At 42.0% G+C, this 18,362-nt stretch overlaps 1 protein-coding gene across 1 annotated transcript in view; it reads left to right on the forward strand.

Moving 5' to 3' along the window:
• Window positions 1-18,362, forward strand: part of LOC121959725 (ephrin-A5-like) — an 87,637-nt gene that overhangs the window by 62,802 nt on the left and 6,473 nt on the right. Inside the window, exons 2-3 of the mRNA XM_042509194.2 lie at window positions 9,933-10,225; window positions 18,250-18,315. Of these exons, the coding sequence (XP_042365128.1) occupies window positions 9,933-10,225; window positions 18,250-18,315 (359 nt within the window). The remainder of the gene's footprint in view (window positions 1-9,932; window positions 10,226-18,249; window positions 18,316-18,362) is intronic.

Genomic DNA, 18,362 nt, shown 5'->3' on the forward strand with positions numbered 1-18,362 from the left:
ATTGCAATGAGTTATATAGGAACTGTACAGCCAGCTAGGAACGTTTAGTAAATAACAAGACACAGGGTGATGAAGGAAGAGACAGAGAGAGAAGGGATCCAAAAATACAGGCGTGAATGAAGGATTGGGCATTTCATGGGCGATTATGTTTTTTTTTTAGTTTTTCTTAGACTTCTTAAACTTCACCTTCCATCCCTCAGCAGCTCCTAAGATGGACGACAGTGAGGTCAGTCCATCACCTGGGCTCAGACACTGACCAAACACTGGCTCTGGGGCTGAATAATGGGCTGTCACTAACCCCTGACCTCAGCTCAGAGTCTAAAGTGTCAGATCGATATCAGTAGAGCACGGCGAGCAGCTCGTCTGACGGGAGGCATCCTGGGATGTTCAGAGGTTACACCGGCTGTGTGCTCTGCAGGAGCGTCCGCATTTAGTCAAATTAAAAAAATCATTATCATCACAGTAATCTGAAGCATTGTGCATATTGTTTTTCGGCGCACAACATGTTCTGCAGGTGCTGATGGGGCATATTTTAGCGGGGTTATTTTGACAGAAGCCGCTCGGGGCCTCCTGGAGTTATGTGGCATTAGAGGTGTGCTTTGCTGTGTTTGGGCCCATGCATATGTGCGCCTGCACGCGTACACCTGCAGGTATGAACGCTATGTGTTTGTCAAAAGCTCCGATTCTGTGGTCAGAGCATCAACAATGGTCGTCATGGCAACCTGAACTGCCATCTTTGGCACAGAGGGAGTTTACGTCTCGCTCTGTCAGCCCCTTGGGGTTTTTACAGACTGAATGATAGAGTCCTGCTGTGTGTGTGTGTGTGTGTGTGTGTGTGTGTGTGTGTGTGTGTGTGTGTGTGTGTGTTGACTGACACTAACCCCATGCTGCTGTTGCTGCTTTGACCTTTTTGACACCAGAATAGCGTTGTCAGTAATTAACCTGCCTCATCCATGTAAGACAGAAGCAGAGCCTCTTATGTCACTCAGTCTGTAAAAAGTCATCTTAAAGGGCCATGCCACTCAAATTAAGTGACTCATGGTCTGATTGCCTGCTTGCTTTTATGGAAATACATTTGGTGGTCAGCTAATAATTTTAGCCCAGCGGCAGGCATGTCACAATACCAGATAATTACCAAAACCAATTACAACCCATGAATCTCTATACCCAATTACTTTGTAAAAAAAAAAAAAAAGCTAGACATCCCATGTACGTAAACATACTCTCTTTTTTAAAAACATTCAAACTCAACTGCCTTGAATGCAAAGTACTGTGTGGGTTTCTGAGGCTGTGTGTAATCAAAAAAAGACTGGAGAGGAAAACCGGGCTTAAATCAGGTAGCTTTCTATCACAGTAGATGATCAGCAGGTGTGAAAGGAGCTGCAGGTGTGTGAGGTCAGCTACGCCAAGCCAAAGACACAAAACTGGAAACAAACATTTGACAAGAATGAGGGGAAAACACAGGAGAAAAAAAGGGGAAAAAGACAAAAGTACTGCAGATCATAACAAAAACTGTATCTCTGGAGTATTTCTTTGCATGCAGCTTTTGTTTCAGGGAAATTCCTAATTTGCTTTATAACAATGAAATCAGATTACACAGTTTTGGAGCAAGTTTCCTGGAAATAACTATTAGAAAATTATTGACGTGAAAAATAAAGCTTTATCTAAAATGCTTGTGTTAAGACTATAAAACTTTGGCTTTTTTAACCCTTAAAACCTGGATAGACATCTTTTGTCTTGTGCTGTTTGACCCCTTGAAAACTAACATGATTTCTTTCAAAAACATAGTGAAAAAAAAGGACCAACTTGGCAGGAAGAAGCTGAGAAATAGCAAAGAACTTACCAAAAATGTAGTTTTAACAAAAGGGGGGGAATTTTCAAATAGGGAAAAATGTCCAGAACACTATATCTAATTATAATAATTTTAGATTTAAAATTATTGTTACAGAAAAAAACATTAAACATGTAAAATAAATATTTTTTTCTTAGTACTTATTCACATTCTTTTTTGTTTTGTTTGGGTTGGGGTTTTTTTGCTTTTCTTTTTAATTTTTTCTCGCTGTCAGGTAATATTCATTCAACTTTTTTACTTTTTATTTTTTGCCTATTTTTTGGCTATGTCTTGTTAAGTTGCTCGTTGTCTTCTCCCCATGTATTTCAGAGAAATCAAACCAATTTGCTTAGGTTTCAAAAGGTTAGATGGAAAAATAGTTTTGTAGAAAAAAAACTGTCATTTTTCTTGAATAAGGTATAGAAGGGGAGAAAAAAAATATTTTGTCGGTTTTGCAGTTTTCATCACAATGTGTACTGGCGCACAAGGCACAAAGACACCCCTAATTTGCAGAGACGGACAGAGATTAGAATATACATGAAGCTTTACATAACACATTCTCTGTCTGCGTGGACTCACTTAGCCTGGCACACGGCGCGTCTGCAGCTGCACTGAAGGACAAGTTAGCGATTGGCACAGTCAGGACCACCAGGATCCATAAACAGCCCGTCCGCTCTCATTCTTCCCGTCTCTGCTTCCACTCTCTCGCTCTCTCCAGCCCCTGTTTTATTTTTTAACTACCCGAGGTGCCTTCCCACTAGCAGCAATGTGTTTTCAATCTGAGGTCAATTATTCACCTCCCCTGGTTTTGTTCCCAGCAGGGGAAAAAAACAGAAAACTGTCTATACTTTACAGGCTCCATTTTTCCCATCTCTGCGCTGTCAACGCCCAGTCGGACTGAGCCCCCTGGCAGACACATTATGCGTTTAAATACATTCTGTGTGTGTGTTTGTGAGTCCACGGACAGATGTGTGTATATAATTAGCCAACTAGGTAATGATGGCTTTAACTTCCCAGCGGCGGAGGCTATGAATGATGGGACAGGTGGAGGGAGGGTGAGCGAGACCTCCCAACCCCGAGGGCAACGGGATGGACGGACCCCATCTGGTGACATCACATCACATGACCATTGCCTGATTACCCCTTTTTGGCCCCATAAAGAGTTCCCCCTAGAGGCCGTAATCAGGAACTACAGATTCTTACAGTGTATCGTTTGCAAAGACACTTAGTGTGCATGGGTTTGTGGAGGAGTAAAGTGAGGGACTTGATATAGAAGAGGTCTGCAGCCTGTGGTCTGTGTGCGGACATTATCGCAGTGTGTGTGTCTGTGTGTGTGTGTTAAGACAGGAGCTTCATGTGGGCTGAAAGCATCTCCTTTTTTCCCTCTTTGTGGAATAACCCTGGGAAGCTGCCCCTTGTCTGACCCAACTGTGTTCATGAGGAAAACAACAGGAGTGCTTTATCCTCCTCTCCTCCCCCTTCTACTTTCCTCTACATTCCTCTTCTTCTGTGTCTTTTTTTTTTTTTTAGGTTTGTCTTCTCACTAGTGTCTTCTTTTCTCCCTTCCTTCTCCCATTTTTTGTTTCCTCTTTTCTTGTTCTCTCCGCTTCTTGTTTTATTCATCATTTCCATCTTTTGGGTCTCTTTTTGCCTAATTTCATCTTTGCTGATTACCTGTATCTGCATTTTATTTGTTGATGCTTTGACCACAGATAAAATTAACTAAAAGTGCACAGAAAGTGTCAGCGTGGAAGGAACTTTCCCTTTGTAAAACCTCACGGGGGTATTTTTATTTCTTTATTTTCTCTGCTTACTCCCACTCTCTCCTCTTTCTCTCCACTCCTCTCTATTAACTCTGTTTTTTTCCGCTTAGTCCATTTCCCTCTCTCCTGGCTCTGCCTCTAAACTTTACCTGTGCCAGGCCACAGAGTGACAATAACACAGCAGAAGGGGATGAAGAAAGCAAACAAGCGGGGGGAGCTAACTGAAAAGAGGGATTATCCGTAGATGTGCTTTGTTAAGAGCTCCAGTTACTGATTCATTGATAAGCCCCTCCAACTGGCCGCGAGTAATTCAGCCAATCAGGGATCATTAATCCCCCAAGACAAATGGATTCAGGATTTCGGTGCTTCTAGGTTGTTAATGGCTCATTATGACACATTTATAACTGAAAGTGAACTGCTGAACCTTTTTTTTTTATTTTTTGGTGATATCATTCATTCTGCTTCCTATCAAACCCCCTTAACCCTCGATCAGCCTTCAGCGCGTCCCGCTGCTCAGAACAACGGAAAAAAGAGGAAACACAACTGTTGAAATTGCCTCGATCAGCCCTATGAAGGTTTAATGACTCACTAAATAGCCTATAACTACAAAGCCATTTAGAAAAACAGATGAATAAATCTTGCTGGTAATGAAAATGAAGAAACCCCGATGCTGTAGATTGCAAAAACTGCCGACGGTTTATAGCTCGGTAAATGAATGAAGGTTTCTCACGCTTCAGTCCAGCTCAATGGCGGGGCGCGGCGTGGGGGTAGACGGGTGACGGATGCTCTCATAGTCTCATGCTAGAGATATTTTAGATCCAAGTAGAGATCAGCAGGAGAAATTCTCCGGTCAGGCTCCTCAAAAGACGAAACCAGGAGGCATTTAGGGATGAAATGTCATCCACTGGACCACATCTTGAGTCAGTCTGTGTGTTTATGGCTTCATGTCTTATCAATATTTCATTTCTGCCACTCAAAAACCTCCATCTGGCAAACATCTGGATCATCTGTTGGCGCTCGTGCTACCCTCGCTGTGCGTTTTATCGTCTTTTGTAACAAACACCTACAGTCCATATTTTAGATTTAGGATTTTTTTGCTGCATACGTTTGGCCACATTTGACCCCGTTCAGAACTGCCATCCCAAATCCATCTCTGGTGAAGAGATCATAAATGGAAAAATATATAGGCTTCTGAGGCAAGAATGAGAAACTGATCGCTCAAACGACATCTGCAGGCAGACAGGGATGCACGTAATATACAGTGAGACGTGTCGCCCTTAGCTAGAGCTGCCACCCCCCACCTCAAGGTGCCTGTTGTTGTTTTCCTTTTGTTGTGTTTCACCTTACCTGATGTGTCTGCAAGCTGCCAGCAGTGATATTTTGTCTTTTAATTATTGTGAGCAGTTAACATTGTTTCTTATAATATTCTTTTGGAGTGTCCTGTTATTATTTGTTGGTTTTTATCTTTTGTGGAAAGAGGGTTTGCACTGCCTTTCCAGAATGCTCTAAATAAAACAGAAACGCAGATTTCAGAGTTGTGCTTAATAAATTTGGCCTAGTCGTGAGAGGGGGATTTCTGTTGTCATAGTTATCTTGATGACTTATGCATATTGTTTAACTATGCAGTTGTCATGCTATCACATTTTTTTTTTTTTACTGACATAATGTCACATGGTGCTGTCAAGATATTTAGGCTATGTGTCGCAAGGGCGTTACAAAAACATCATCTGTAAAGCGGTAGTTTTATTGTCTATGTGTCAATGCATTACTTGTGTAAATCATTTTTGCAAGAAAATCACATTTTAAATGCAACAGGCGCAGCAGCCTCTGATTTTGACGAAGCAATTCATCCCTGAATTCTACCAGACGATGAAAATAGTAGAAATAAATGATATATAATCTTGTTGCCTCATCACATCTTAAGCATTTCCCTTGTTATATTGTCGCTGTCCTGCTACTTGTTGCTTGGGCTACCTGTACACACATTTTACCACAAACATAGAATGGGTTTTGTTCCTGTTTTCGCACCTAATTTTCAAGCTTTTGGAGCATCTTGCCCCAAAGTATATTTGTTTGGAATCCAAAAAGTTATCATAACAGGTTTTCTTCGACCTGTGTGAACTGTGACAACATCATCATATTCCACAGGTTGGAAAGAGAGAGTGGAGACGGCAACAATAGAGGCATTCAATGAGAAATCATGGGAAAAAGTTTGGAGCGGACTCATTAGTAGTAATAGTTTGGCCATGACTGTTTTTTGAACAAATATGTGAATGTGGAGGCTCATGCACACCTTCAAAAACATGTGGACGGGTGTGTAGGAAGAAATTGTCCATAAAAGAGAGCATTCAGTCTGACAAACTGATAACCAAAACATTGTTTCCTTCATAATACAGTTTTTGAAAAGTTAAATGATATTACGCAGGAATTCTAACAGAACAAACGTTTGCTGGTAATCAGTGTAATCCAGCATTTTAACTTTTACTGTTTACCTCAGCAGTGCTTTGTCTAATCCACTGATGACGCTTTCATGGTCACTATGTTTGTCTTCAAAAGTGTTTAAAACTAGTAGATAGAACCAACGTTCCAGGATTCATTAATGGAACAAGTTCAAGAACTAGAGGTTAGTTAAAGAAAAGGGGTAATAGCGGTGGGTTTATGGTAATAGTGGTATTTAGGTGAATGGAAATTACATTTGTGGTACTCAAAGGACTGAAAAAAAATACAATTCAAGAGCAGCTTTCATAAAAAGCTTCCCCACTTCTCTGGATATTCTCCAAAACTCACAGTCAACCGTTTTTCTAGGAACTATTTCTTTGGCAGGAAGTAGTTTCAACAGCTACAACAACAAAATTATGAAACTAAATAAACAAATAAACTGACTAAACTGGAAGGCCAAGTTGGCCTGTTTTAGTTTTCCTGCTCTGAAGTAAAATGTGTTTCTTTCCAGTGTAGAAACATAATCCGGAGCGGTCACTTAAAACTAATTTTGAGATGCATTTTGATGCCAAAAGTAAACACACTCGAGACACAATCTGTTTACAAGTATCTAAATACAAGTACAAAGGTCTGAACAGAGTTGTCATCACTTTTTCCCACCTCTTTCTCAGAAAGGCTTCAGTTACAAACTCTTCCTAATCCTGCTTAATCTAAACTGTTACTCCGTCGGCTCTGACTGACAGCCACTGACACTCGTCAGGTTGACGCTAACATTGAAAGCTTTGTACAGACACGGGAGGACAAAGCAGGCTACCCCCACAGTGCTTCTGCATGAGGACATGACACTGCGGAGCCGGTTGACCCCTGGTAGTCAAAATATCAGCGAGTGGCTCTGAAACCAGAGGCTAAAGGAAACCATGCTGTGCCTGCCTGGAGCCAAAGTGCTCAGCTGGTGCTGAAGCGGTGAAAAAGAGAAAGCTGGGAGAGAAAACAAGGGCTTTGGTTTCACGTTTGACCAGACTATAATTAGAGAGAGGAAAAAGATTAGAATATGGCCGCCATGAGATGCCATGAGACACCCCCGCCATGACACTCATTTGCGGCCCCCGCAAACCCGGTAGGACGGCTACTAATCCTGCGGCACATTTACAATCTGTGTAACGACAACATGATACCCCCAGCAGGCCGTGGCGAGCACACACCTCCCTTTGTGCTACTCCCCAACATGTACGAGTCCGCGGCAACAGCTGCGACCCAATCTCCCCCTTCACCTGGCTTCAGATCAGCTGACTGGTACTCTCGTTGTTCCCGTGAGGAGCAGGAGTATGCGTAATATCTGATCCGTGGCCAGCAAAACGTCAGGGTAAAACCCCCCGGCGAGTTCACCCGTATTGGATCATCAGCCTTCTGCATGCTACAACACGGTCTCTGGCCTGTCTCCCCTGACGGCCCTCACTGTGTCAATGAACAGAGGTGGAGTATTGAAGACATCCGCAGTATGTCAGTGATACTGAACCGCGGGCCATTAGCAGCTATAGAGACACAACCAGCCGGCCGTCCGAGGCTTAATCTGTCTCCGCTAAAAGCCTCAGATATGCAACCTTATGCGGCGCCTATGGGAATATGTGTTTCCAATCACTCCTCCTCAGGAATGAATACCTGGCATATCTCACCGCTGCACTTTTTCCCTCCTCTTCTCTGGTCCACTCGGTTTACAGTAAACACCCGGCGAAAAATCTTGGGGCCAGGCCTCGTTTTTTTCCCAGACTCGGAGATTCCACAAGGGGCTCCTACATCAAGCTGTCATATTGGGCTAATGAAAATCTCATTCTACAGAGGGATCCTCTTAGAGCTGCTAAAGGCACATGCTAACCAGGGGATTAGCCCTGTAACGCTAGGGGACTTTAATTTCAGCACCAGCATAAGTCATCACTGCTGAGCACCAACATTGATATATGGCTTAGGACTGACTCGCGTGTGTCGTAAGGGGTTTCTGTCGGGGTGGGTGTGCTGCTGAGGGATTCGGTGGAGTCTCACAAGAGTCCCGGGATGATTGAGACTGACATGATGAGATCCCGTAAACAAAACCAGAGCCGTAGCCTGGATGTGTCTTTGTCAGTCCGGCCTTCGAGCACTTAGGGGAAGTTTTTCTTCAGCTGCAGCCTCGCTAAGACACCCAGAGTATCAGCTCTTGTCATCAAGCTGTAGAGCACTCATAAGTCTTCGGAGACACGTCATCGAGGAGCATGATGGCGAGAGACTCCCCAAACAAATCAATGAGTAACTATCCTCCCACTTAAACAGCTGCCATCGATGTACCCTTGAGCCAAGCAGCGCCTCAGGGTATCCAAAAGTTAGATGTGAACAAAACACAAAGCAGGCTGCGGAAGAGAGAACATGCACACTCAGCAATATTTTGTATTGGGTGAATAAATCATTAAAAGGTCAAGATCAGTGATTGCATGTTGTTGTATGATGCTATTGTGGGAATTACCGTTGCATGCATAAACACGTAGAACAATCAGCTCACCAATAATAGATTAATCATGTTAGTGTTATTGCTGACATACAGAAACCTGCCCCCACTGTGGATTACAAACACAAATAAATACATTCATGTAAGCACAAGCTGCTCTGGTGTGAAATGCAAACATGATTTTATTTACCTGCCTTTCAGAGCACCTAAACACACTGTGTGTGTCCTGTAAATTTGGATGCATTTCTTTCCTCAAAACATGTGCAAAGTCTTTTTTTTTTATTTTGAGGCTGAATTGTTGTCATCAACGCCGTCTTTGCTTGTAGCCTTTTTCTTTCCTGTCTCATCCCCACATTCCTGCCTCCCATGGTGTCTTACAACCTGTCAATTAGTGGAATAGTGTGAAAACACTGGTAGAAATACGTATCATGTCACCCACGTGCTTGTCTGTGAACTAAACAAGGCTCACACATAAAATTGTTGCTTCATTGCAACCCCAACGGCAAAAAACATGTTGGCACATTACATTTGTATGCTTTTATGTAGGGGATATGTTAAAACTTTACATTGCTTTATGTTTCAATATTAGTTGTGGGTTCACATTAGTTGGTAGTTGGTAATATGTGGTCATGTCTTGGCACAAAACCCACCTGGTTATGGTAAGAAAAAGGTCATGTTTTGGCTCAAACAACCTTCATTTAGTGGCACAAACGCCAGTGTAAATGTAGCAACAGGTCACGCTTTTTCTGTGGCATAAATGTTGGAGAAAATGCCATAATGTGTCACTACAAAAACACCCAGGTTCGATGGCAAAAAATTCTAGAAATACAGCAGCAACTCACTAAAAAACAACCGTGCTTGGAGGCAAAAATGCCAGTGTAATCACAGCAATAGGTCACTTACAAACCACTTTTGTTCAGCGTTACAAGCGCCGTTGGAAAGACCACAATATGTTGCTAAGCATCGATGTCTCACTAATTAACAACCGGTTTTGTTGCTTGTTGGTTTCGAACAGTTGTCTGCAGCTTGACAGCCGTCTTGCCCTGCTGTGACACCAGCCACCATTCCTTCCACCTTTCTATAAAAAAAGTCAGCTCATATACTTGAAATTAAAACTACGTCACTTGAAATGTTGGTATGTTAGGTACAAAGTACAAATGTGAGGCGTCCATTGTTGTAGAAACCTACAATGCCAACATTTTCTTCTGGCGACTGGGCTGTCTATAGCGCCACTTGTGGTCAGAAACTCTATGGGGCAACTCTAAGTGACAAAAAAAAGGACCAAGACCTGCAACTGACTTGTAATTTGCGGAGGAGGATTTGACAAAATAGTTCAAAATGGTTTGGTGTTTTTGCCAGAGTTAATGTTTTCTGCATAACCCACTGTAGTTATATTCACATTTCCCTTTTTTCTCTCCTCCAGGTTTTACCGGGGTGACTACCACATCGACGTCTGCATTAATGACTACCTTGATGTCTACTGTCCGCACTACATTGGCCCGGTCTCAGACGAGCGGGCTGAGCGTTACATCCTCTACATGGTGAACTATGATGGCTACAGCTCCTGCGACCACACCGCCAAGGGCTTCAAACGCTGGGAGTGCAACAGGCCTTTGTCGCCAAACGGACCGTTGAAGTTTTCGGAGAAGTTCCAGCTCTTTACTCCCTTCTCCCTGGGCTTCGAGTTTCGCCCTGGCAGAGAGTATTATTATATCTGTGAGTATGCCCTTACATCCCTGTCTTATTAACAGAAATTGTACTTTTGGCAACTTTGGCAAGTTTCTCAATGAAAATTACCCAAAAAGTTTTGCTTTGGAATCAGTAGTGAAACTCAGGCATTAGCACAAGCAAAGGAAGATTTACCAATGATACCCAGCTTTGACTGAAGTTATATCAGTAGATCAATATCAATTTCATCTTGGAATTTTGCAAAAAGACAGCAGCAATGTCCAGGTTTTGTTTTGCAAGTCTTTGGAATGAGGGCCAAGACAAAATACCAGCCAGAGGGAGCAAAACATCTCTACTGTTGAGGTCTTGTCTGAAGTGTCTTTTGTTGCTGACTGGCTGAGCTCAGCTTTCTGCTGCTCGTGAGAAGACTCTGGAAAACAAACAGCTGGGAAGTCATGTTTTCATAAGTGAAGTCAGTGCCCTGCAGGGGCAGAAGAGAGGGACTAAAGAGATACAGTGCTCTCCATGGTAGATTTCAGACACTGGCCGGAGGAACTTTATAGTAAGAAGTGCAAGAGTCAGTGAAAAGAGAGCCAAATATTGACAAAGAACAAAATAAAGATATCAAACCAAAGGGGATCTGGGTAGTGGAAGTATGGAAAGTTTTCTCCATACGTTTATTACAGTGTAACTTTTCAGCTTTCAAACCCAAAGCAGGTGTTTGAAAAGCATGCAACTCAGATTGGTCACATAAGCCAAACTGTGCATTTCCTTTAATAAACTCAGGGGATTTTTTGTGTTAAAATGAAAATGTACCACTGATTGAACCCATGAATCCCTTTTAATTCCATCTGGACACATTTTGTGTCTTTAAAAACTTTGGGACCTTCACTCAAAGCTAAAATGAAGTTCTGCAAGTTTGTAATGCAGCTTAGTTGAGTTCAAGATCACAAAGAAGATTTTTTATGATTAGGTTGACAGGTTGATGATAAAATATAAGTCACTGGAGAATTTCTTCTCACGTCTTTCAACACTTTCATCTCGCTGATCTTGGACGGTGCTACAAGCCATCATCAAGATTATCCTCATGCGAATTAAACCCAATATAAAGCTGTATTTTTCTTGCAGTGTTTTGTGCAGTGATGTATCACCCTTCACTAGATGTTTCTGTTGGATTTCTGTGTCCATTGGCAAGTCTTTGCGACTCCATTGCATAAATGTTGACTGCATTGTTTGGGGAAATCGTGGCCTGCTCCAGAGAATTGTTGATGCTGTTGTAATTCCTTGGATGTCGATAAGAAAAATCGTGGATTTACTAATTCTGCTTTATTTGTTCAATTGGCTCTGGTTGATGTGAAACTGAGTGGAGATGATGTTCTCATAGACTTTGAAGATGATTGATCATCCAGAGAAGAAGAGAGAAAAAGACAGAGAGACAGTCCATATGGCTTCGAGCACTTTCAAGCCATATGGACCATCTCTGACTGACTCAGATTCATGACTCATCCATCAGATCCTCGTTCTCTGAGACACTTTTCCTCCTGAGAACATGTGATCTGAGGATGAAATAACAAAAGGCAAAGACACCTCGGGGAAAATACCAAGGCCATTATAGTAATAACATTTCACATAATACCCAAATTTGTCCTAGTACTGTTCTGTGGTGGGAAAGAAGCTGCTTCTGAAATTATATATACCAATGATTTCTCATATAAAAGTTTTCTTTTAATAGTAAACTCTGCGTTCATCCACATAGAAACACTTGTTCACCTGGATAATGTAACAGTAATATCGATTTGGGTTGTGGCCATCAGTTATAGCAATAAATGATTAAATAGTTGTTTTTTGAGAAGTTTTCCTGTCCAAGTACAACAATACCCATGAGCCTGAGCTGTTGTTGCTGTCGGAAGAAGTTAGTCAGAATTAACAGTGATACTGACTAGCACTGATACTAACTGACTTTGTTTTAAGTTTGAGGCCACCATCCCTGTCAGCAGACAGGATGGTGGCCCATGTTCAGCTTTAAGATGCTGAATGTTTTATCTTAGCAGTGTAATCCTTAGCTTTAGCTGACTGTTATAATTTTAGGCTTGAATATTGATTTTTTTTGTAGGCCTATCTGAAAACTTTTATGTCCACAGGCTTGTGGCTTTGACGTTTATCAAAAAACAAGATATATACTAATGCCGTTGCTTATCTTTTTGTATTTTAATGTCTATGCAAGCACAGCATTGTCTCTGCCCCCCCCCCCCCAAAAAAAATCTATTGATGAGTTGCTGAATGTTTTATCTACAATGTGTAATCCTTAGCTTTAGCTCGCTGCACCAACAGCATTTTAGGCTTGGTGATTTTTTGTATCAAAAAATTGTATGTCCACAGGCTTGTGCCTTCATTTCATGAAAGAGCAAAATATTTTTTTAATGCAGTTGCTTATCTTTTGTACTTTAGTTCCATGTTCATGCAAGCTTAACATTGTCTCTACAAAAAAAACATTCTTTTTCTTGATTTTAATTCAATGTGCACAGTGTGTCATCATTTATTCACATTCTAAATAAGTCTCCTTTGGAGCCTTGAAGCTTAGATTGGCGCCAATAGTAAAATAAGTATTGCTGTCACACATGGAAAAACATATTTTTCCAGATGGATCCTTGTTTTTTTCGGCATCGTTCACATCCAGAGATGCTGGTTACGTTACAGTAAACTGTGTTTTATCAGCTGCTGGTGTCAGTGTCAGATCTCATGTTGACTGTGTCTAACAAAGCCGAACAATAGCTGATAGTTAATACCAGTGTTGTACATATAATATGGTTTTGGAATCTGTTAAGTGGGCATGTAAATGACACATTGAAGGGAGGTTCATGTCTGCTCGTCTCAGTGAAGACAGACACTCCTTTGTCCTCTGTGGTGATCATCATACGCCTTAGGCAGGGGGGTTAGAGGGGGGTGGGGCCACGTCAAATAGATGACACCTGCGGTTGGCTGAAGGCCTGCCCGTCTGGCAGACAGACAAACACCCGCAGGAAAGCCGCCCTGGTGTGGGATCAGAATTGCGGCTGGTCCGAGAAGGTCAAAGGTCACGGATATGACGACGAGGTCTGCGCTGCGAGCTTCTCGCAGCCTCAGAGGGCGGCATGTTTTTCTAATAGAGCCTCGGTGGAGCGGGGAAAGCCTGATCCTAATCTCAGGGGATAGAAATCCAATTTTCAGAGGAGACAGTTGAGAGTCTGGCTCTCCCTGTGTGAGAGAGATGACTGTCTCCCTGTAAAGCCCTCGCGCTTCAAACGCCCCGGTCCCGCTCTGTACAGCCAGTGCAGATCTACATCGATAATGACATGAACCCCGCCAGCACAGTGCCCCAACAGTTTCCCTTTAGCTTCTTACGGCTGAAGCAAAGACAAAGGGCTTTGTTCCTAAAGATAAACAAGAAAAACATCTGATCCCAGAGTATTTAAAATAGGATCTGTCTTATTCACCTCACAGGCACGCCAAAGCCGGGCCTAAATGTGGCATCCCAGCCTTTTCAGCAATCTGTCATATGTGTTACCAGTCCCGTATGTGCGAGGGCGACGATCAGCATGTAACCGAACATGCAACATGTGTCTGAGCATGTGACCGACGGGTTTGCCGTTGTTATGGTGAGGCAGCGGCGGCAGCCGGGTGACCTGACTAACGCTGGGTCTAGAGTTGCAGGCAGAGCTGGAGTTACAGTCATGGTGAAGCACGGCAGCGTTGCTCGAGGATAGAAAACCCAGACTCTGACCTCAGTGGCAGACATGAGAGAAAGGAAGAGAGACTGTTGGGTAATTGTGTGTGTGTGTTGGAATCTGTGAAGGGATGCCGGAGCGGAGAGGGGAAGAGGGTGAGAAAGTGAGATGAGAGAAAGACAGTGACACAATATCAGAGAAAGATAAAGAATGAGAAACAGAAAAACAGCTGAAAATCAGTCGTTTTACAGTTTTAATTTGGGCCTGACCATTTAAAAACAACACAAACTATACCTAATATAAGACTGAAATCTACAGTTTAACCTTCCATTTTGTTTTTGTCAACTATATCGTCATTGTGCATAGCAGGATTTTACACACAACACTGATCTTTCAACAAAACACTGGAGATAACGCCATCTCTACACAGCTTTTTGTTTTCTCTGCTTGCATCGAGGTGCCAGGAGCAGCAAGTTATTCACAGAAATAATGAGCGCAGCTTGTTTGTCACAGCAGCTGATCGATTTCAGTATGTTGCCATCCAACATATGGAGTCGGTCTGTGTACGCTGGGAGTTAATTGCAGTGTAGTGGAAGACATATGTATGGTTTCTATGGTAACCTGCAGTTTAATATATCTTTACATGATTTAGTGACTATGATGAATATTTTCCTTGGATGCTGGTTACTTCCAAATAAAAATGTTCGTGGACAAAAAGATCTGTGTTAGTGCTCAAATGATGAACGATGAATGATGAATGATTAATCAAATAACCAAAATAAAAAATAAAAAAAAAACTGGAAATGAATCAGCAATTTAGTCTTTTATCACATCTCCTCTAATTTGCTTCTTTTATCTGTTTTATATAATTTAAATTAACATGTTTTTCCTTATGGACCATAGGTTGGACAAAATAAGCAATTTGAAGACGTCACCTTGGACTTTGAGAACTTGTGACGAACATTTTTTGCTACTTTCTTACATTTCATGGACTAAGCCCGTGGTGCTCAACCTTTTTCGTGTCAAATCGATTCCCATTAGGTCATGGACCCTAACTTGATAATTTTTTTGCTTCAAGAACCTCCATCTGAAAAGATTTTGGTTGTTAGACATGATTAACCATTTTTCTCTCAACTAGCCACTCAGCTTTTACATAATAATAAACTTTATTTATGTAACAACTGTCAAAGCACAGTTACAAAGAGCTTTACAATAAAAACAGAGATTATTAAAGATGTAGAGAGAACTAAACAAACTATAACTACACTATAAATAGTAAAAGCAGGATGAGATTGATTAAAATGTCATAAACAGGCCAAATCACCAAAAAACACTTCTAAAAAAGTGTGTTATTAAACATGATTGAAAAGACGACATAGAGTCTGCAGCTCTGATCCCTCAGGCAGGTCATTCCACATAAGTCACTTTGTTCTGTACCTGAGTACACTTACATCATCATCTAACTGGCATTTTTTGTTGTGCTACAGTTTAGAAAAGGCCGCAGACGGTCACTGCTGTTGGGTACGGAGCTCTCTGTCTACCACCAGAGCTACATCTGGTGGTCGACAGTTTAAGATGGCAGCAAAGCCTGATCTGGATCTGTCCGCGGCAGGCTGTGCTGCTGTCAAATATAGAGGCATCAGTGTTAAGTTTAGACTGTGTCATAATCGGTTTAAAACACCTTATAGTCGTGTCAAATAGCCGTCCACTTCTGTGTTTTGGTACAGTTCATGTTCACACCTGATGCGTATTGTAGCGAAGTACACCTGAACTGTACTTGAGACCACCTTTCAAGTGGATTTAGGCATAGATTCAGGTGCAATGCCCACATACAGTACACAGTGTTCACACTGATCAAATGAACTGGACCTTTGGGGTTCAGTGTATTCGGATAAGGGCTCGGGCCCCTGATGTGAACGCCCCCTAAGACCAGAACTAGAGGAGATAACCATGGACGAAGGGAAGCCTATAATCAGAATAAAATCGCTTACTCACATTGGACTCACTACTATAGCGAATTGAATAGTGAAATAACCTTTTCTCCATCTGTCTTGGGATGCCCTGAAACTCTTTCAAGGACACCTATCTGAGAACCAGTGGATTCAACAACTAATTTTTAAACTGAGAAACAATTAAGAGATAGTTTGATGACCAGAGTTATTGTTGGTTGAAGCCCTAATCCGATAATTTCATGAGATTAATAAAATCTCCCTCGATCAGAGCTTGGGACAATGGTTTCTTTGTTGTGTCTCGATATATCTATCCCCCAAAACGTTCATGCGAAAGCGCAGAATCACACTTTTTATCGAAGCCCAAGACAGTTAAAGGCAGATAATGACATCCAAGGAAACAGGAGGAGCAGAGAGGCATAAAGAAAGACAAAGACAGGGTTTGGGCCAGCTGAGTTCAGAGACAGAAACTGAGACACTGAGTTTTCCCGTCTGTTCCAGCAACCGTCGGGGTGTGAGGTAAGTTACTCGATACTCGCTGACACAGACGGAAGCAGCATGATTGACACCGCTCCTCTCTCGTTTATTTCCTCTCTCGGCTGCTTCACTCCCAATATTCCTCTCGTGGTGAAGTCTTAAAGATGATTTTTATCTCCTCTCACAGCCGTGCGGCATCTGATAAAGTGGCTTTTGAAATAAGAGCCGGAGTCATCGGCGGCAGTGGAAACACTGACATGGTTTACTTGTATCAGGAATTCACTGCACGGCAAGAATCCATCGCACGGAGCGTCTGGGTGGAAGGAAAGAGGAGTGACTGTGGACAAACTATGGACATGTCCGTGCACAGATGCAACCACAACTACATACATGCTCGCATAGATGTCCAAACACACTCCAGGTTGTGCTCGCGTTTGTGCGTGTGGTCAAATTAAGTGCAGTCGCAGAAACTCGAAAGGCAGCAGGAAATGACAGAGGTCGGAGTATGGAGGCCCATGAGAAAAAGTCAAAAAAAAAAAGAAGAGGAAATCTATATGGGATGAACGTAAGGTCAGACAAAACATAAAAATGTTCTTGACAAAAGTGCAGACAGAAGTTGAAGCCATTCGTCACAGCTGGAGACACTCTCGGCGCTCTATTAGCGACTCGGTCCCCTGCACTACTTGAAAACTAATTAGTTTTGTTAGCTCTGCAAAACAATCACAGCAGCCCCACGAAAAAGTTTTTAATCTTTGCCTTTCACAATCGGGAAACAAGAGGAAATGAGATTTTGTAGGTGAGCATAACAGCGTGCCACTCATCTGCAGAAATGACTGCCCCTGGCCAAATTAGACTTGGAAATATGAGGGTGACATTGAGTTGTTTCATATCATAAAATATGGAGCAGAAGCGCTTTCACATGAGGATGAGAGGGGAGTTCAGGCGGCGAGATAAAGCTCTTCAGACAGTATTTAAAGGAGATAAGTGTGGAATACCTCTGATGAAGAAACAATCGACCTTGTCAGATTATTCGTTTTTTACTGTTAAGCCGATGTTTATGAATGAATGTAGATTTTAGAGAGTGAGGAGGTCTCAGGTGAAGTCATGAAATGAATGTGAAAGGAGATTATTGGGTTTTCAGCAAGGAGCACAAAACTTACAGACTGCAAAATATTTCTGCCTTTCAGGATGGAGATCAGGTGCTCATAAAGTCATAAATTCTGGCCGTGACTGGTCGAGGTCCAGCATGTAGCGAAAGCTGTCAAAAATAAATTAAAGGCCCAGGCATCCGAAGAAAGTGTTGTTGTTGTATATTTCTGCAAAGCCAGGAACCGCTAAATTTGTATATTTCATACATATCATAGCAACATTTCTAAAGTGACGTAGTATATGAGCTGACTCCAAAATATAGTAGAAGTCAAAAGTCCTTTAAAATTAGGCCAAAACAGCCCACTCGTCAGATGAAAATGTACTCTTAGGAATGATTCTTGATTATCAATGAATACAAAAGATACAAGAGATTTTGGACAACAAACGTGTGCATCTTGCTGGGAATGGGTGCCATTTTTATAATATCTGAGTTTCTGTATCGATACCAAAACACTTTTTTGATACCTTAAAAATGAATGTGATTTTTTTTCCCAGAATCATTTGTTTTATTTATGCTTAACAAAAGAGGCCAAAGTTCTCAAAAGCCGAATGTCGAAACACAATCAGCCATACAGAAACACTTGTTATTTGTGTCTACAGGTTTATGCATTTAATCATTATCATTCAGATTGTATGAAAACATGGAAGTTAAGCGGTGTTCTGAAAAAGACTGTTTTGTTTCCAGAAATAGAAATTAGCCACAGTCATGCTTCGATCATGAAAGGTATTTTGAAATGGAAAAGGTAACACTTTTACAGTTTTTTGTTCTCAACCCTGCTCACTGTCTCCTCAGCCTCGATCACTGACGACAAGGGAAGACGGAGCTGCCTTCGACTCAAGGTCTTCGTCAGGCCTCAAAGTGAGTCTGGGATTGTTGAGTCTACTCTGCCCACTTTGCTATTCTGT

Source organism: Plectropomus leopardus, chromosome 20 (genome assembly GCF_026936395.1).
Source record: "Plectropomus leopardus strain MGB_pleo_1.0 chromosome 20, ASM2693639v1, whole genome shotgun sequence".
NCBI lineage: Eukaryota > Metazoa > Chordata > Actinopteri > Perciformes > Serranidae > Plectropomus > Plectropomus leopardus.